Source organism: Amblyraja radiata, chromosome 26 (assembly GCF_010909765.2).
Source record: "Amblyraja radiata isolate CabotCenter1 chromosome 26, sAmbRad1.1.pri, whole genome shotgun sequence".
NCBI lineage: Eukaryota > Metazoa > Chordata > Chondrichthyes > Rajiformes > Rajidae > Amblyraja > Amblyraja radiata.
Window position 1 is genome coordinate 16,898,205 of NC_045981.1, and position 20,659 is coordinate 16,918,863.

A 20,659-nucleotide genomic window follows, 5' to 3' on the forward strand; every position below is an offset into this window, starting at 1 on the left:
TAGAGTAATACAGTGTGGAAACAGGCCCTTCGGCCCAACTCGCCCACACCGGCCAACAATGTCCCAGCTGCCCTAGTCCCACTTGCCTGCGCTTGGTCCATAACCCTCCAAACCTGTCCTATCCATGTACCAGTCCAACTGTTTATTAAACGATGGGATAGTCCCAGCCTCAACTACCTCCTCTGGCAGCTTGTTCCATAAACCCACCATCCTCTGTGTGAAAAAGTTACCCCTCGGATTCCTATTAAACCTTTTCCCTTCACCTTGAACCTATATCCTCTGATCCTCGATTCCCCTACTTGGGCAAAATACTCTGTGCATCTACCTGACCTATTCCTCTCATGATTTTGTATACCTCTATAAGATCTCCCATCCTCCTATGCTCCATGGAATAGAGACCCAGCCTACTCAACATCTCCCTTTAGCTCACACCCTCTAGTCCGAGCAGCATCCTCGTAAATCTTTTCTGAACCCTTTCAAGCTTGATAATATCTTTCCTATAACATGGTGCCCAGAACTGAAGACAATATTCTAAATGCGGTCACAAATTTTGTTATTTTTAATGTGTTTAAAAAGTTTGTGTTAATGTTCTCCGGTTTGTTTTATGTGGGAGGAGGGCAGGTGGGGTCAGGGAAACTTTTTTTCAATCTCTTACCTTGCCGGAGATGCGATTGTGTCCGGGTCGTATCTCCGGTCGCTCTGCGGCCTACATCGTGGAGCTGGTGGCCTTGCTCGGGACTGTCTGAGCCCTGCTGCGGGACGTGGACTTACCATCGGAGCCGATTCCTTGCCTGGGATCGACGCTCATGGACCTTTACATAAAGGGGCTCGCAGTCTCGGGAGAGACCGAATCGGGAAGCACCAAAACCGCACGATGTTCAACTAGTCCCGACCCAGGGTAGATCGCCTGGCGTGGGGGAGCTGAGATTTCCCCCCCGATGCAGGAGCTTGATCGCCCCAATGAGGAGGCCCGCCACTGGCTATGGGAGTAAGATCATCCCATCAACAGAAGGTTAGACGCCCCCGACCGCTGGAGGACAAAGAAGGGGAGAGATTTAACTTTTTTTCGCCTTCCATCACAGTGAGGAATGTGGAGGAGTCCCTGTGGTGGATGTTTCTGATTTAAAAAAATTGTGTGTTCTGTTGCTTTTTATTAGTATGACTGTATGGCAAATCAAATTCCTCGTATGTTGTAAAACATACTTGGCTAATAAAGTATGATTATAATGATTATGATTATAATGATTATGATTATGATCTTGTCTTTCAGCTTCTTGTTAAAAAACACCTTCGGCTGAGACAAGCACACTGACACCAATTGTATTTTGTGTCATGCTGCTCCTTGCATGATCTAAACCATTCTGGTTTCAGGACGGCCACAGTTTCTTTTCTTATTCGGAAGGTTACAATTATTTTAAATCTACCCAAGGTATTTTTGGTACCTTAGGCACAGTACTTCCTGCCAATACCTCTTTACCTGCTATTTTTCACAGTTATTCTCTACACTACATTGGAACCTAAAGTCATTCTGGGTGAAAACAATAATTAAAATATGAAGAGGTATTCAGGTCACATTCTCACACCTACACACTACGTGCTTTGGTTGGCAGCATGGAATTACAGCGGGATCGTGTGAATAATCAGCCATTGAGGTGTTGTCTGTAGAGATGTCCCGGATGATGTTGTCCAGGGCCCTCTGTATCTGTGGGAACACGGCGCGGTACTCAGCATCGAGCGGATCTAGAGGTTGACCTTCAGCTCTATCATTCAACAGGTTGAAAATCAGAGGAGGGTCATGTTGTTGTGCCGGCCCCTCTCCACCCTTGCAGGCTTTGGCACCACCTACAACCATAAGAAAACAATATATTGTTATTGTTCTTACACAACTCTATGACCCGGTTTTATAAGAATTATGCAGCACATTTAAATGTCAATCCGGTGACATGAAGTTGAAGATGACAATGTTACAACCTCTGTCCCGGTCTCAATGCTTCCCCATTGTACAAATATGTGATACGTTTTTTTTCATGGCGATGTTTTTGGAATGAGGGAGTTACTTATGTGCATGAGGAAGATGAAGTTGTCACTTTGCTCTAATCAGCAATAAGGTCATAAGTAATAGGAGCAGAATGAGGCCATTCAGCCCATCAAGTCTACTGCACCATTCAATCATGGCTGATCTATCTCTCCCTCCTAACCGCATTCTGCCTTCTCCCCATAACCCCTGACACCCATACCAATCAATGTGGACCTTCTGGGTTAAGTAGAATGATACTGGGATTTGAGACTGTGAGGCAAAGCATGGCTTGCTTTCCCTTGCTATTCCCTTGCTTTGAGTTTAGTTTATTGCCACTTGTAACAGGGTACAGTGAAAAGTTTTCGTGCTAACCAGTCAACAGAAAGATAATACATGATTACGATTGAGTTGTCCACACTATACAGATACATGAGAAAGGATGTCATGTGAATAACGTATAGTGCAAGTTAAAGTCCGATCAAAGATAGTCTGAGTGTCTCCAGTGAGGTAGATAATAGTTCAGGACTGCTCTCTAGTTGTTGGTAGGATGGTTCAGTTGTCTGACAACAGCTGTGAAGAAACTGATCCTAAATCTGGAGGCATATTCTTTCACACTCCGATTCCTTTTACCCAATGAGAGAAGGAAGAGGGACATCGGGCCGCCCGTAGCTGCAACTGCGGAGGGCTTGGGGAGGCCCTGACCACGGGGAACAGTGGAGGAAGAGACTGACTTTGGTGCCTTCCCACACAGTGGGAAACTTTGATTCTGCTGTGTGGGGATGTTTTATGTCAAATTCTAGTGTGTGTTCTTTATTTTTTTATTGTAAGGCTGTATGGGAATTTCATTTCACTGTGCCATCTGGCACATGTGACAATTAAATGTATCTTGAATCTTGAATCTTGAAGAAGAGGGAGTTGCCGGAGTGCAACCCATCCTTGATTATGCTGGTGGCCTTGCCGAGGAAACGTGAGGTGTAAATGGAGTCAATGGAAGGGAGGTTGGTCTGGGCTGCATCCACAATTGTATAAATTCCTAGCGGTCTTGGATGGAGCTGTCATTCATATGCTAACATATTTACAATAGACAATAGACTATAGGTGCAGGAGTAGGCCATTCAGCCCTTCAAGCCAGCACCGCCATTCAAACTGATCATGGCTGGTCATCCACAATCGGTACCCGGTATCTGCCTTCTCCCCATATCCCCTGACTCCGCTATCTTCAAGAGCCCTATCCAGCTCACTATTGAAAGTATCCAGAGAACCGGCCTCCACCGCCCTCTGAGGCAGAGAATTCCACAGACTCACAACTCTCTGTGTGTAAAAGTGTTTCCTCATCTCTGTTCTAAATGGCTTACCCCTTATTCTTAAACTGTGGCCCCTGGTTCTGGACTCCCCCAACATTTATAACCTCACATTTATCCACATTAAACTGCATCTGCCATGCATCTGCCCACTCACCCAAATTGTCCAAGTCACCCTGCATTCTCATAGCAACCTCCATACAATTCACACTGCCACCCAGCTTTGTGTCATCTGCAAATTTGCTAATGTTACTTGTAATCCCTTCATCTAAACCATTAATATATATTGTAAATAGCTGCAGGCCCAGCACCGAGCCTTGCAGTACCCCACTAGTTACTGCCTGCCATTCTGAAAGTGACCTGTTAATCTCTACTCTTTGTTTCCTATCTGCCAACCAATTTTCTATCCATGTCAGCACTCTACGCCAATACTATGTGCCCTAATTTTGCCCACTAATTTACACTCCTGTACCAGCTCTGCCTCAAGCCAAGATACTCCAGTAGAGTTGCAGTGGTGTCAACAACCAAACAATATGGAAACTTGAAAACACAAGGAACTGCAGATGCTACAAAAAAATCTTCTAATTGCTGGAGTAATTCAGCAGTTCATGCAGCATCTCTGGAGAACATGGATAGGAATCATTTCCGGTTGGGACCCTACCTCAGACTATGTCTTCAGGTTGGGGCCCTTCCTCAGACTTATTCCTTAATTCTGAAGAAGGGTCTCGACCTGAAACGCACCTACCAATGTGAAAAATTGTCCAGTTGTGTCCAGTTCACAAAACTCAGAACAAATCCAAATTGAAGGTAGACAAAAATGCTGGAGAAACTCAGCGGGTGAGGCAGCATCTATGGAGCGAAGGAAATAGGCAACATTTCGGGTCGAAAGCCTTCTACAAATCCAAATTGACTAATTACCACCTAATCAGTCGACTCAGTGATTGGCAAAGTGAGGAAGATGTCATCAACCCTGCTCTTAAATGGCAGGGCACCTACTCACCAATGCCTAGTTCGTGTTTAGCCAGAACCACTCATCTTCAGAATTTCTCACAGCTTTGTTCCAAACACAGCTCAAGGAGCTGAATACCAGAGGTATGCTGAGAGTGCTGTCCTTAACATTGAGGTAGCATTTGACCAAATCTGGCATCACGGCATTGTATAAAATTGAAGTCAAAGGGAAAGCACTGCATTAGTTGGAGTCTGCTATAGCAATTCCCCAAAAATGTAAGAAAACTAAGCAAGTTTGTAATATGGTTAGCCTATGAACCTTACACGCTGGAGAAGTATGATAGAAAATAAGGCTAACAAAGTGAAGGTAATTTAAAGGAAGTTCAAGTTCAGTTTATTGTCACTTAACCAATTAAGGTACAGTGAAATTTGAGTTACCATGCAGCCATTCTAAGTGAAAAGCAACAATACACACAGTCACATAAAATAAAATTCAACATAAACATCCACCACTGTAGGATCAACATTCCTCACTGTGATGGAAGGCAATAAAGATCAGTTATCTTCCTCCTTTGTTCACCCATCGTCGGGGCCTTTGAACCCTCCGCAGTTTGCTGCAGCCGACGGTCCGATGTTCAAGCCCTCGCGTCAGGATGATCGAAACTCCGCCGTCAGGATGGATCGGAACGCTCCACGGCATGGAGCTCCCGATTCGGCCTCTTCTTACCGGAGATCGCTACTTCACGGTGTTAAAGTCCACAGGGCCCGCGGTCGGAGCACTTTCGCTGGCGATCCTTGGCAAAGGATCGCCCGCTCCAAGATGGTAAGTTCGTGCCGCACTCGCGGCTTGAAGCTCAGGGCCGGTCGCCAGGAAAGGCCACACCATTCCACGTTGTTAGACTGTAGTGGGGACAGAGATGCGACATGGAGAAAAATTGCATCTCTGTCGAGGTAAGTGGCAGAAAAAAGTTTCCCCCGATCACCCCCCCCCCCCCCCTCCACCCCCCACATGAAACATACCAAGAAATATTAAAACATACATTCAAGACATACTTTAAACAATAATAACAGGGAAGGGACGAGACAGACTGTTGGCGCGGCGGCCATTACAGGCACCACCCGGTGGCGATGGCATACCAGTGAGAACTGTGAACGTGTCTTTTCTGGATGTGATGCCAATATATCAGAGAGAAATTGGGATTTCAGTAAGTTAATGATTAGTGTTTAGTTGATTTGCAAATTTAAAATTGGTATTTTGGGAGATAACCATAACAATGATGTACAAAAGGCTAAAAGGTATTGCTTCTTCTTCTTTTCGTGTCTTTGAAGCTGGTTGACTATATGACAGTTTCCCATTCCTTTACACAGTCCTTTGCGTTTTTATTGAACACTGCAAGATCCTTTGAACTGCACTGGTTGGGTAGTAGGGGGCAGACAAGGCAGTGCTGCATTGTATGGTCCTCTTCTCCACATTCACAGGTGGTTTGGTCAGTTTCATAGCCCCATCTGGCCATGGCAGCTTTTGATCGCCCTGTTCCTGTTCTCAGGCGGTTGAGCGTCTTCCACTGGACCCATGGTGCTTCTGAGCCCGGAGGGAGGGCTTCAGAAGGAGGGATACCCATGTCAGTAGGAGGGGGGTCGTCCTCAAGCCTTTTTGTCCATAGTTGGAGTCTGGTTTCTTCCCGTGATGTTATTAGGGGCTAGACATGGCTGAGAAAGCTTCTCCTGGACTTCAGCCGTTGGGCCGGGGGTACACGTCCGTAGAGGAGGTGGCGTTCATCACTGGTGGCCTTGGTCATCTCTACTCGGCTGGCGACTTCCCGTCTCACATCAGCAGGGGCAATGCCAGCGAGGAGGTGCAGGTTGTTTATGTTGGTGGGCTTCAAGCAGCCAGTGATTGAGCGGCAGGTGTTATTCAACGCTGGGTCTAATTTCTTGGCATGGGATGATCTCTCCCAAACAGGACACGCATACTCTGAAGACTTTTGAATTACTGGTTTTGAGTTCTTTCGGGGAAGCTTGTTATGATGTAATCACATGTTTCCAAATACACAGGACGAGATGTTAAAAATCCAAAGTGCCAAATGTCAACTTGCTCCCGGTGGTGATGGGAGCCTTATGCACTCACCTATGCTCCTCCGATGTTGAGAAAGGCTAGGCAGACACGTCATTGGTGTTATCAAGTGGGCCCCTACTTTCATCCACGTTTCGCTGATTGGACCCACGACCGCTCATTGTACCGCTGCTGGCAAATTCATTTTACTTGCACTTTATATGCAATTGATTGATTGATTGACGTCTCCAGTAGGCTCAGTGGTGCATTCCGGCATCCCAGAAACACCCCCCTCTGCATCTGTCTAGTCGGTTATTTGGGAGACCAAATGGGGTCTTTCCTCTTCAGCCAGAGCCACTGGCTACTCCGCTCTGCCACCCGTGATGTTTCTTTGATGGCCTGGGGTAGGGCTTGTCCGCTGATCCAGAGGTCCTTCATCAGTCTTACGGTTGATGTTGCCACGAATCCTTGACATCCAACTTCTACTAGGCAGATCTTAGATCTCCAGCCCCGCTGTTCTGCCACCGCTGCAAGTTCTGTATATCGCAGTTTCTTTCTTTCGAAGGCTTCCTGCACAGTGTCCTCCCAAGGAACTTGAGCTCCACAAGATACACCATGCGCTGAGAGTTCGACCAGAGGACAAGATCAGGCCTCAAGTTGGTGATGGCTATCTCTGATGGAACTGTAAGCCGCTGGTCCACATCCACCAGCATTTGCCAATCCCGGGCTGCCTCCAGCTGTCCAAACCTGGTCCTTCATGGAATTATCCATTGCCTTGTATTTGTCTTGCAAAATGCTAATGAGTGCCAGGTTTCCTGCCAGTAAGCGAGTTAGGTATTCCGATTGCGCATGCCCAGTTCATAGCTAACTTGTGATAAACATTCTCGGCAGCTGTGCTGCTGCATGTATACAGACCTGCGTTTCATCCGTAGTCAGGATTGAACTCGGGTCTCTGGTGCTGCAAGCGCTGTTGAATTGCTGCTGGACCGTCCCCGTCCCCTCCCGAGTGTCCCATCCCTGTCAGGGGGCAGCTGACAGCCCTGGACTGATGGGATACTGGCCCACAGCAGTGGAGTTAGTGCTTCTTCTCTGCGCTAGCTGTAAGCCTGGGCCGCCACTGTTCCGGGCCGGTGTCCTTTCAGTCCAGGGCTGTCAGTTAACCCAGCGGGACAGGCAGAGTTGAGCTGGAGTTAAAGCTTCTTCTCCATGCTGGCTGTAAGCCTGGGCAGCCTCTGCTTGAAGTTCAGTAAGAGTCTGGTAAAATGTAAATAAGGATCTGTGGAATACTTGGCCAGTTGATTACATCAGACCCCACCTTTCAAAAAGAGGGTTTGAGGGAATTGTTTTTTTATTCTGAAATAATTAAAAATGTGGAAAACGGTTGAAATGGAAGAAACAGAGGGTGGCAACATTTAGATTTAAAGAGTCTGACACATTCAGTGATGTTGGGAAGAATTGGCCAAAGTATTCGTTAAGGAAGTTACAATATTCAAGCCAAATGAATCAACAATAAATGGAATTATAGACAGGGTGAGTAATATTTCTCAGGAAGAACACAGGGAACAGGTGAGTGGTGTCTATTCCAACTGGCTAATGTCGCAGATACAGGGTGGCATTCTGCAGTTTGCCCAGCACCAAGTCTGCAATTGGACATCGACTCAACAACCAAAGCCATAGAGTCAAGCTACATATCCTGATTGCCACCTACGATCGCTGACTATAATGGTCATTGTATGACACCCACTAACAGAGCAAATGGGAGAATATCATTATGGAAGTTCCATCACAGCAGTATTTTACATCCAACCATCTTCAGCTGCTTCATCAATGATCACCTTTGGGGCCAGAAGTGGGAATGTTTGATGTTCAAGTACATTCATACCTCCTCAGCAAATGAAGCAGGCACAACGATTGAAAGACTCAGAACAAGTCCATGCTTGAAGGCCTAGATTCATTCAGGCATGGACTGAGAAGTGGCAAGTAGGTTTTGCACCACAGAAGTGCCGAGCAATGATCATGTTCAACAAGTGAGGGTTCAACTAGCTATGCCAAGTCCCCCACTGTCAATACCCTGGGCCATAAACTCAACTGGACCAGCCATATTAATACAGGAGCAGATCAGAGGTTGGATATCCTACGATGAGTACTCACTTAGACATCCCAAGAACATTTCCTCACCCATAAGGCAAAGTCAGGAGCCTAATGGAATGTTCTCCACTTGCATGGATGGCTGGATTGTCAACAATTCTCAAGAAATTTTACATCATCCAGAATAACCCACTTGATTAGTACCCAATCAACCACCCTAAACTTTAATTTGCTCCATCGGTGATATACAGTGGCTACAATGTACATCAGTTACAAAATGCCATGCAGTGCCTTGCCCAGGTACTCCAATGCCACCTCCCAAATCTGGAACTTCCGCCACCAATGACAAGGGTGGTGTATGCAATAGAGACCCATCAAATACATGATTCCCTCTGAACTGACTTGGAAATATATTGCTGGTCTTGGTCTTTCATTGGTACATCTTGGAACTGCCAGCATATGGGAGTTCTTTGTCAACTCAAGGACAATTAATGATGACCAGCAAAATATGGCCCTGCCAGCATTGCTCATGGCAGCCAAAAATGTACAGATTTCAGGCCATGAAGCTTCTTGGAAATCTAGACAAATATACAGTAACTCCACGAGCTTCCTATATTACATATTTCCATTGATTAATTGTAATAATCAGAAAGCCCAGTACCTGTGTGAGTCTGTACTTCAAGCATCCCTGCACCTCAATGCTGTAGGTTGAGGTTTTTTTTAATTGCATGAATCACTTTGTACTTAAATATATAACAATGAACAAATTACAACTCCTATCTTCTCTCTGAAGAGAAAATAAAAGCCTCTAAAAATATATATCACCGATATATGTGGTAAAATTAAAAGATTGTTATTTATGACCAAGCCTTTCTATGACTTTGGCTATAATTAGCACATTTGCTTGGCTCATGTACTATGGTGATATATGTAAAGATTTTTCTGTCCCTTGCCACAATCTAAAGTCAATGTTGCGATGGATCCCTCAACACAAACTGTGTCCCGGCTGAAACCGGGCCTGGCCACCGAGGAGCGGAGCCAACTGGGACTGGGTGGACTTGGCCGCCGGCAGAGTGAGGAAGCGTTGGCGAGGAAGTAGGGATTGTCGGTGAGAGTGGAGGGCCATCGGAGAGTGGAGGACGCACCGCCGAGAACAAAAAGGCACCCGGCGTGGGGGGGGGGGGGGGCGCGCCAAGAACAAAGGAGGGGAGAGCGGGAGAGGGGGCAGGAGGGAAGAAGGGACTACATTGACTACTTTTGTAACTTAGTGCACTCCATGCTATATACAAACAATCTCACTGTACCAATTCACATGATAGTAAAGAATCAATCACGCTAGGTTCATTCTCTTCACCTGTCAGGTAGAAAGCCTTGTACTGCTTTAGACGGATAGTCTTCAGGTCCCCAAATTCTCCAGCTGCTCCACTATTTGGATGGAAGAGGGCCTGGAACACCAAGAAGAGTCAGGTTATAGTTTTATCGCCCACTTATACTTCCAGTTACTTAGCAGATGAAATGTGGTGCTGCAGCTATCTATTACAGCACCAGGACTAACAAAGAGAACAACAATAATATTGATTTCAGTTTGATCAGTTCAGTTTGGTCTCCTTAGTGTCTCTGTCCTCATCTTACTGCTATTCCACCAAACCATCGCATCTTCCGATACAATTTCCGTAAATCCTCCCTGCGGGTTCATCTTTCAGTCCCTACCAAATTCCCCAGTGTCAGTTTCCTCATTCAGAATGTTTTTTTATGATATATTATTTTTGTTTGTGTAATAAATTATGGGATTTTGTGGGTGTAGCTTGCAAGGGAGCATATTCACCCATTGTAAATTCCTCTTTGGCTAAGAAGCTTGCAAGACAATTTCAGAAGGAAGTTAAAAGTCAATCATATCGCTGTGCATATAGGGTCATAAAAAGGCCAGTCCACGTAGTTACATTTGTGGAACAGATGGTATTTTATGACAATCTAGCAATTGCCATAACTGATAAAAGCTTCTTGATCTGGATTTATTCAACTTTTTTAAAAATTCTATAGATTCAAATTTCTGACCCTGAATTATTAATCCAGCGCTTTGCATTCTAGTACAGCAAGCTAACAGTTTTCTAAACATTGCCACGGTTCTAAGTTATAGCAAGCAGCTCCAAGGGCAGTTTGGAGGCAGATAATAAAAACTAGGCAGTGAAGAGATTTATGAAATGCTCAATTCCTGGAATGCATTATCCACAGCTAGCACTGCAGATGTAAAAACTGCATGTTTTAGTTTAGTGGATCCAGTAGCTTTATATTTAGTAGCTATAATCATTTAAAATAATGACAATATAGTTGACCAATATAGTAGGACATTTTATGTGTTATCGCTATAAATAGGGGACATCGTCATAATCAGAACTGGGAGGGCTATCTTCACATGCAATGTACTTCCCAAGAAAAACAAGCAAAATCAGATTCAATAATAGCTTCCTGAAATATCAATGGGATAGACCTGCTTCCATGATGTGCCTTTCAACACAGAACTATTTTTGCTTCGCCCCTGTTTAATTATTTTAGGTGGATGGATGGATGCAAAGCAGTTTCTGGTGAAGAACATCAAATAAGTCGGCCTAAGTCATAAGGTCGTAAGGAACAGGAGTAGAATTAGGCCATTCGGCCCATCGTCTACTCCGCCATTCAATCATGACAGATCTATCTCTCCCTCCTAACCCCATTCTCTTGCCTTCTCCCCACAACCTCTGACACCTGTACTAATCAAGAATCTATCTATCTCTGCCTTAAAAATATCCACTGACTGGGCCTCCACAGCCTTCTGTGGCAAAGAATTTCACAGATTCATCACCCTCTGACTAAAAAAAAAAAGACATTTTAGAAATAAAGAAATTCCTCATCTCCTTCCAAAAGAACGTTCTTTAATTCGGAAGCTATGACCTCTAATCCTAGACTCTCCCACTAGTGGAAACATACTCTCCACATCCGCTCTATCCAAGCCTTTTATTATTCTATATGAGATCCCCCTCATTCTTCTAAACTCCAGCGAGTAAGTAAATAAGTTTATTGACCAAGTATTCTCATACAATGAATTTGCCTTGGTGCTCCGCCCACAAGTAACAACATGACATACAGTGTCAGTTACGAATGACTCAGAAAACACTAAACATTAATAATAATAAAACATTAATAATAAAACACCATTGATCAAGCATGTGAACCAACAAAATACCAGATCAAAAGGAGACTACAGATTTTTGGCTGTTGAGTAGAGCAACTACTCGTGGATAAAAACTGTTTTTATGTCTGGCTGTGGCAGCTTTGACAGTCCGGAATCGCTTTCCAGAGGGAAGTGATTCAAAGAGTTTGTGGCCAGGGTGAGAGGGGTCAGGGATGATCTTGCCCGCTCGCTTCCTGGCCCTTGCAGTGTACCGTTCATCAATGGAGGGAAGGTTGCAGCCAATAACCTTCTCTGCTGATCGGACGATTCGCTGCAGGCTCCAGGTGTCATGCTTGGTGGCTGAGCCAAACCAGACCATGATGGAGAAGGTGAGAACAGACTCTACGATGGCCGTGTAGAATTGAACCCTCATTGCCTGTGGCAGATTGTGCTTCCTCAGCTGCCATAGGAAGGACATCCTCTGTTGTGCCTTTTTGACTGTGGAGTCGATGGTAGCCCCCCACTCAAGGTCCTTGGAGATGATGGTTCCCAGGAACTTAAAAGACTCCACAGATGTGACTGTGGTGTTGTTGATGGTGAGTGGGGTGAGGGGAGGGCGAGCTCTCCTAAAGTCTACAATCAATACCACTGTCTTAAGAACATTGAGCTCTAGGTTGTTGCGACGGCACCAGGACGCCAGCTGTGACACTTCCTGTCTGTAGGCAGATTCCTCCCCATCCTGGATCAGTCCAATCAGGGTTGTGTCGTCTGCAAACTTGAGAAGCTTGACAGAGGTGTCTGTGGAGGTGCAGTCATTGGTGTAGAGAGAGTAAAGGAGAGGAGAGAGTAAGCAGCCTTGCGTGCTCCTATGCTGAGCATTTGCAGGTCCGAGATGTGCTTTCCCAGCCTTACATGCTGCTTTCTGTCTGTCAGGAAGCTGGTGATCCACCGACAGAGGGGTTCAGGCATAGTCACTCGGAAAGTTTGGAGTGTAGTAGCTCTGGCACAATGGTGTTGAATGCAGAGCTAAAATCAACAAACAGGATCCACGCATAGGTCCCCTAGTGGTCTAGGTGCTGTAGGATGAAGTGCAGGTCCAGGTTGACTGCGTCATCCACAGATCTATTGGCCCGATATGCAAACAGCAGAGGGTCCAGCAGGGGGTTTGTGATATTTTTCAGCTTGGCCAGCACAAGCCTTTCGAGTGTCTTCATGACTACAGAGGTCAAAGCATTCAATCTGTGAGCGGCACGGTGGCGCAGCGGTAGAGATGCTGCCTTACAGTGCCAGAGACCCGGGTTTGATCTTGACTATAGGTGCTGTCTGTATGGAGTTCGTACTTTCTCCCGTGACCTGCATGGGTTTTCTCCGGAACTCCGGTTTCTTCCCTCACTCCAAAGACGTACAGGTTTGTAGGTTGTTTGGCTTGGTATAATTGTAAATTGTCCCTTGTGTGTGTAGGATAGTGTTAATTTGCGGGGATCACTGGCTAGCGTGGACTCGGTGGACCGAAGGACCTGTTTCCACGCTGTATCTCCGAACTAAACTAAATTAAACTAGAGCTAATGTTGAATGGCAAAATTGACATAAACAAGATTATATGAATGATCACTCAATCCTCTTGAGATTTTGTTATCAGACAACAATTCTGGACCACCCTCCTGAATCTTGGGCAGAAGCTAACTGGCTGTGAGGGACATTAAAGAGTGGGATGAACCACCTACAGTCAGAAAGTTCAGTTTAGAAATACAACATGGAATCAGCTCTTCCGGCCCACCGAGTGTACGCTGACCATCGATCACCCATTCACGTTAGCTTTTTGTTATCTAACTTTTGCATCCACAAAACTTTAGTTGTTTACTTAATTAATTTAACAATGGTTAATATTAAATATTCTATAGTCTTAAAGATTTAATATTAGATTTTTAAAGTCATAGTCATATAGCATAGAAACTGGCCCTTTGGCCCATCTTGCCCACGCCGACCAATATGTGTCATCAACACTAGTGTTCACGTTTGGCCCATATACCTCAAAACCTTTCCTATCCATGTACATGTCCAAATATCTTTTAAATTATGTTATACCTCAACTAACTCCTCTGGCAGCTCATTCCATATACCCACCACCCAAATGTAATTTACATTTTAACAATATTATTGTAATTTCATGAAAATTTGCCAATGCTTATGAGTGCCAGTAACAATCATACTGTTGAAGAATTTTGACAGTTTTGACAGCTGTCAAGCTGGGTGCAATGCCCGCAGTTCATATTATTATAAATCTAAATATAATTATATCTGAAGTTGCTGTTGTCCTTGTTGTATTTGTGATCTCTAAGCTTTAGATCATATGTTCACCACCAAGCAGCAGTAATAAGGACAAGCAGTTCTATCTTGCATGGTCATCATTTCTGGATGCAAAGTTAACCAACCTACAAGGTCTGTTTACTGAGTGGTTCACTGACTCCAAGGAGCATGTGGAATATATCTTACTGCTAAAATGCATTTAAAGGGGACTGTTAATGTAATGGTTAAATAGAAAGCCTCCTGTCCAGCTGCATCACAGCTCAGTTTGGGTTCAGCTCTACCCAAGACTATAAGAAACTGCAGAGAGTTGTCGATATAGCCCAGTCCATAACACAGACCATTCTCCCCACCATTGACTCCATCTACACTTCACGATGCCTCGTAAAAATGCAGCCAATATTATCAAAGACTTGTTCAAATCCAGTCATTCCTTCTTCTCCCTGCTCCTGTTAGGCAAAGGATACAGCTTGAAAGCGCGCACCTCAAGACTCAGGAACGGTTTCTTCCCCTCCATTATCAAGCTTCTGAACAGTTCTTCCATAAGCTAGGGGACAGCCCGATTATCCAACCTACCTCACTGAGGACATGAGACTTTGTCTCGGGAACTATTACACTCCAATGCTGAGAACTATATTTTACACACTAGATTTTTCCCTTCACTGTACCTATTGCACTTGAGTTTGGCTTGATTGTATTTATGCATAGTATTATTTGATTTGATTGGGTCGCATGCAAAACAAAGCTTTTCACTGTACCTCAGTATATGTGACAGCAATAAACCTAAACCTTCAGGAAATAACCCTAAATGTTTAGCGGTACAGTGGCGCAGCTGGCATAGCTGCTGCCTCACTGCGCAAGAGATCCGGGTACGATCCTGAACTCAGATGCTGTCTGTGTGCAGTTGGCACATTCTCCCTGTGACCGCATGGATTTACTCTGGGTGCTCCAGTTGCTTTGCACATCCCAAAGTCATACATGTTTGCAGTGTAATTGGCCTCTGTCAATTGCCCCTAGTGTGTAGGGAGCGGATGTGAAAGTGAGATAACTGAATTAATGTAAGCGAATGATCGATAATTTACGTGGACTCAGTAGATTAAAGGGCCTGTTTCTATGTGGTGTGTCTAAAGTAAAACTAAAGTCTAAAGAAATAACAAACTGATAATTGTCCTTCTTATTCGGTTGGAAAATTCATTATGGCATTGCACTGGGAATCCACAAGTGAAGTTTGGCCACTTTGTTTGGTTAGAGAGGGCTGTTACCAGCCACATATCTACCATCACAACAGAAGTGAAATGTTCATGGAAATACTGCAGTGGAAGTGGCCAGTTACCTCGGGAAGGTCCAGACTCCTAAAGTGGGCACTGCTTTTCAAGCTCCGCCAATGGAATGTATTGCATAGATGCACAGAGGTAGAGATTCATGGATGTATTCAAGGCATTTCTTAAAAAAATACAACATTGCTACTGACTCTCAGGAACTCTGGCTGATCAATGCAAAGAAAGAGCCTTTGGAATGGTATTGAGAACATTCAAGTCAATGTACCAGAAGTACACAAGATCTTTGCATAAGTAAGAGAACGAGGGTCTCACCAAACAAACTAACATCCCACATGCTCCATAAAGCGCCTCCTGCCTTATCTATGGAAGCATCTACACTTCCTACAATGACCTTGTCAGGGATAAAACCAGAACAAAAGCAAGTTGCCCTTGACTCTTTGGGAATGCCAAAGAAGAAAAAGATAGCAAAAGGAAAAGGGTCATAAATAAAAACCTGTGGACAATTGCATAAATGAGTAAAACATGGTATGCGTTACATAAAGAAGAAGTGTTATGAACTGTGGATTCAATACAGAAAACCAGAACTTGGTTTAATTTTGAGGTTTGATCTGCACTTTGGGAAAGACATGCTGCCATCAACTGTGTTGCTGCTACAAGCCTGATATTCAGCCATTACTAATCAGCAACAAGATCAAAGCTGCAAATGTCAATTTTCCAATGCATTCCTGCCTGAGATCCCAGGTCATTGCCAATGGATATCAGAAGAAATTCACAACAAGCAGCTGACATTTTCTCTCTGCCTCCCAAACTTGAAATGCAACGGTAAAGTAATGCAACAAAAGTAAACATAAAGGGGAAAGAAATCGACGGCAGCAAATAATCTGCTGGAGGACCTCAGTGAGTCAAGCAGCATCTGTGTAGAGAAATGAACAGTTTCGGGTTGGGACCCTCAATCTGGACTGGAAGAGTGAATTGAACTGAATTGAATTGAATAAATTTTATTAGCCAAGTATGTATACATACAAGGAATTTGCCTCGGTGCTTTGCTCACAAGTAACAACACAATATACAGTAAACAATTAAGAATAAAACATTATAATTTAAACATGTGAAGAATTAAATAAAATACCAGAGCAAAAGGAGGCTACGGACTTTTAGAATCAAATGTACAAAATTAAGTACAAGTTGTTGGTATTCTCTAAAAGTGATAAATGTTGGCTACCAGAGAATTTTTCCATCTAGATATTCTAATAAAGAGACCAAATGTGGAAAATTAGATTTTCAAGCTGCTGAACTGTGAAAAAGTATGGAATGTTAAGTTACTGAAAGAGTTTACAGTTTGAGTAATAAGTTCAGGGTTTGAGAGTCTTGTCTATGGCTTATAGATGCAAAAGATTACATCACATTATTTGTAAGGCCAGGAGGGTGGTCGAAATGCCCCCCCAAAAAACTGATCAATTGGACATTCATAATTTAGTGTGATCATTTATGTAAATATATTGCTCTATTTGTATACAGAATGACAATGCAAAAATAATACATTTAATATGAAATGTTTTTGGTTGTGATGAAGATCTCTTCATTTGCCTTCTTTCTGGTTTATATTAAAATAATAAATGTTACCTTGTGTCCACTGTGGGACTGGCCAAACAACACCTTTGTTATATCCAAACTGTCATAGCGTCTGTTTGGAGGCAGGTTTGCTCCTGCTAGCGAAATCAGGGTAGAAAATATATCTAACGTGCTGTAAAAATGAGATAATTTTAGAAAGAAACATTAGATTTGAGTAAGGTCATAGACCACAGAATTTCAATGATAATTTTGTAAAATCATTTTTACTGAGATAGTGATGTCTTTGATGATAGTAATAAGTATTTTGTGTTTGGAAAAGTCTCTGTGTTGAATCGAACCTTTAATCAAGAAAGTATTTGAATTACTGTATGACCCAAGAGATAAAAGTTGGATCTCTTGGATCCAACTTTATCTCTACAGCATGAATGAATCTTGAGTGAGTTGGTGGACAAATACAAATGTAAAGGAGAGTTCAGATTTCAGAGAACTCTGACGTAAATAATCCAAAAACTAAACAGATATTCGGGACAGAGGCCCGAGAGCCGTTGGAGAGGTTGCCGAGGGAGGAGCTACACCCGAGCGGTAGGGATAAAACCCGAGCGCGGGGCTTGTTGCTTACAGAGGCCCGAGAGCCGTTGGAGAGGTCGCGGAGGGAGGATATCTGCAACGTTCCAAGTTCAATTCGCACTTCAAAACAAGTGTGCTTGAGGAAGCCGCTGATTGGTGGAAGCTGACAAGAGGGAGCAGCTGATTGGGAGTCAGATCCCTGCTGATTGTATTGTGGCAGTTTGTTTTGTATTGTGTCCTAGGTAAGAGGGAGTATGAGTGCCAGGGCAGTTTGCTGTTCTGGATGTCAGATGTGGGAGATCAAGGAATCTGACAGCCTTACAGACGACCACATCTGCACCAGGTGCATCGAGATGGGGCTCCTAAGGGACCGTATTAGGAACCTGGAGCAGCAGCTCGATGACCTCTGTCTGGTCAGGGAGAGTGAGGAGGTCATAGAGAGGAGTTATAGGGAGGTGGTCACTCCAAAACCACGGGAGACAGACATGTGGGTCACGCTTAGGAAGGGCAAGGGGCAGAGGCAGGGACGAGTGAGTACCCCAGTGTCTGTACACCTTGAAAATAAGTACTCCTGTTTGAGTACGGTTGGGGGGGACAGCCTGCCCGGGGGTAGCGACAGCAGCCGGGCCTCCGGCACAGAGACCTGCCCTGTTGCTCAGAAAGGTAGGGAAAAAAAGAGGAGGGCAATAGTGATTGGGAACTCTTTAGGGGGTGGGATAGGCGATTCTGTGGACGCAGTCGGGAGACCCGGATGGTAGTCTGCCTCCCTGGTGCCAGGGTTTCGGATGTATCTCAACGTGTCCAAGATATCCTGAAATCAGAGGGAGAGGAGCCTGAGGTCGTGGTACATATAGGTACCAATTACATAGGTAAAAAAAGAGAAGAGGTCCTGAAGGGAGAATATAGGGAGTTGGGAGGAGAGTTAAGGAAACGGACCAAAAAAGTAACAATCTCAGAATTACTGCCTGTGCCACGCGACAGTGAGAGTAGGAATGGAGCGAGGTGGAGGACAAATGCGTGGCTGAAGGACTGATGCACTGGACAGGGATTCAAGTTTCTGGATCATTGGGACTTCTTTTGGGGAAGGTGTGACCTGTACAGGAGGGGTTGCACTTGAACCCGAGGGGGACCAATATCCTGGCGGGGAGATTTGCAAAGGCTACTGGGGAGACTTTAAACTAGAATGGTTGGGTGGAGGGACTCAAATAGAGAAAGCTAGTAGACAGAGTGTGAGGCAGGAGGCAGAGAAGGGAAGCACTCAGACCCAAAATCTAGGGGAGAAAGAAGAAAAAGAAAATAAACAGAGAATAAGAGGCAGTGGGTTTCTTAAATGTGCATATTGTAATGCTAGGAGCATTGTAAGAAAGGTGGATGAGCTTAGAGCCTGGATTGATACCTGGAAGTATGATGTTGTGGCGATCAGTGAAACATGGTTGCAGGAGGGCTGTGATTGGAAACTAAATATTCCAGGATTTCGTTGCTTCAGGTGTGATAGAATTGGAGGGGCAAGAGGTGGAGGTATTGCATTGCTTGTCAGGGAAGATATTACAGCAGTGCTCTGGCAGGATAGATTGGAGGGCTCGTCTAGGGAGGCTATTTGGGTGGAACTGAGAAGTGGGAAAGGTGTAGCAACACTTATAGGGGTGTATTATAGACCGCCAAATGGGGAGCGAGAATTGGAAGAGCAAATATGTAAGGAGACAGCAGATATTAGTAATGAGCACAAGGTAGTGATTGTGGGAGATTTCAATTGTCCACACATAGACTGGGAAACACATTCTGTAAATGGGCTGGATGGTTTGGAGTTTGTAAAATGTGTGCAGGATAGTTTTTTGCAGCATTACATAGAGGTACCTACTAGAGTAGGTACCTCTGGACCTCCTGTTAGGAAATGAGACAGGTCAGGTGGCGGAGGTATGCGTTGAGGAGCACTTCGGGTCCAGTGATCACAATACCATTAGTTTCAATATAATTATGGAGAGGGTCAGAACTGGACCTAGGGTTGAGATTTTTGATTGGAGAAAGGCTAACTTTGATGAGATGCGAAGGGATTTAAAAGGAGTGAATTGGGACATTTTGTTTTATGGGAAAGATGTAGAAGAGAAATGGAGGACATTTAAAAGGGAAATTTTAAGGGTACCGAATCTTTATGTCCCTGTTCGGTTGAAAGGAAATAGTAAAAATTGGAAAGAGCCATGGTTTTCAAATGAAATTGGACACTTGGTTCGGAAAAAGAGAGAGATCTACAATAATTATAGGCAGCATGGAGTGAATGAGGTGCTTGAGGAATATAAAGAATGTAAAAAGAATCTTATGAAATAAATTAGAAAAGCTAAAAGAAGATATGAGGTTGCTTTGGCAAGTAAGGTGAAAGTAAATCCAAAGGGTTTCTACAGCTATATTAATAGCAAAAGGATAACGAGAGATAAAATTGGTCCATTAGAGAGACAGAGTGGACAGCTATCTGCAGAGCCAAAAGAGATGGGGGAGATATTGAACAATTTATTTTCTTCGGTATTCACCAAGGAGAAGGATATTGAATTATGTGAGGTAATGGAAACAAGTAGAGTAGCTATGGATACTATGAGATTCAAAGAAAAAGAAGTACTGACACTTTTGAAAAATATAAAAGTGGATAAGTCTCCAGGTCCTGACAGGATATTCCCTAGGACATTGAGGGAAGTTAATGTAGAATTAGCAGGGGCTATGACAGAAATATTTCAAATGTCATTAGAAACGGGAACAGTGCCCGAGGATTGGCGTACTGCGCATGTTGTTCCATTGTTTAAAAAGGGTTCTAAGAGTAAGCCTAGCAATTATAGACCGGTTAGTTTGACTTCAGTGGTGGGCAAATTAATGGAAAAGATACTTAGAGATAATATATATAAGCATCTGGATAAACAAGGTCTGATTAGGAACAGTCAACATGGATTTGTGCCTGGAAGGTCATGTTTGACTAATCTTCTTGAATTTTTTTAAGAGGTTACTAGGGAAATTGATGAGGGTAAAGCAGTGGATGTTGTCTATATGGACTTTAGTAAGGCCTTTGACAAGGTTCCTCATGGAAGGTTGGTTAAGAAGGTTCAATTGTTGGGTATAAATGCAGGAGTAGCAAGATGGATTCAACAGTGGCTGAATGGGAGACGCCAGAGAGTAATGGTGGATGGCTGTTTGTCAGGTTGGAGTCAGGTGACTAGTGGGGTGCCTCAGGGATCTGTGTTGGGTCCACTGTTGTTTGTCATGTACATCAATGATCTGGATGAAGGTGTGGTAAATTGGATTAGTAAGTATGCAGATGATACTAAGATAGGTGGTGTTGTGGATAATGAAGTAGATTTCCAAAGTCTACAGAGAGATTTAGGCCATTTGGAAGAATGGGCT

The 20,659-nt window shown here is 44.1% G+C and overlaps 1 protein-coding gene across 1 annotated transcript in view; it reads right to left on the reverse strand.

Moving 5' to 3' along the window:
• Nucleotides 1-1,138: 1,138 nt before the first annotated feature.
• Nucleotides 1,139-20,659, reverse strand: part of arsg (arylsulfatase G) — a 72,660-nt gene continuing 53,139 nt past the window's right edge. Inside the window, exons 10-12 of the mRNA XM_033044331.1 lie at nucleotides 16,763-16,883; nucleotides 9,762-9,852; nucleotides 1,139-1,842 (exon numbers count right to left, since the gene is read on the reverse strand). Of these exons, the coding sequence (XP_032900222.1) occupies nucleotides 1,565-1,842; nucleotides 9,762-9,852; nucleotides 16,763-16,883 (490 nt within the window). The 3' untranslated portion in view covers nucleotides 1,139-1,564. The remainder of the gene's footprint in view (nucleotides 1,843-9,761; nucleotides 9,853-16,762; nucleotides 16,884-20,659) is intronic.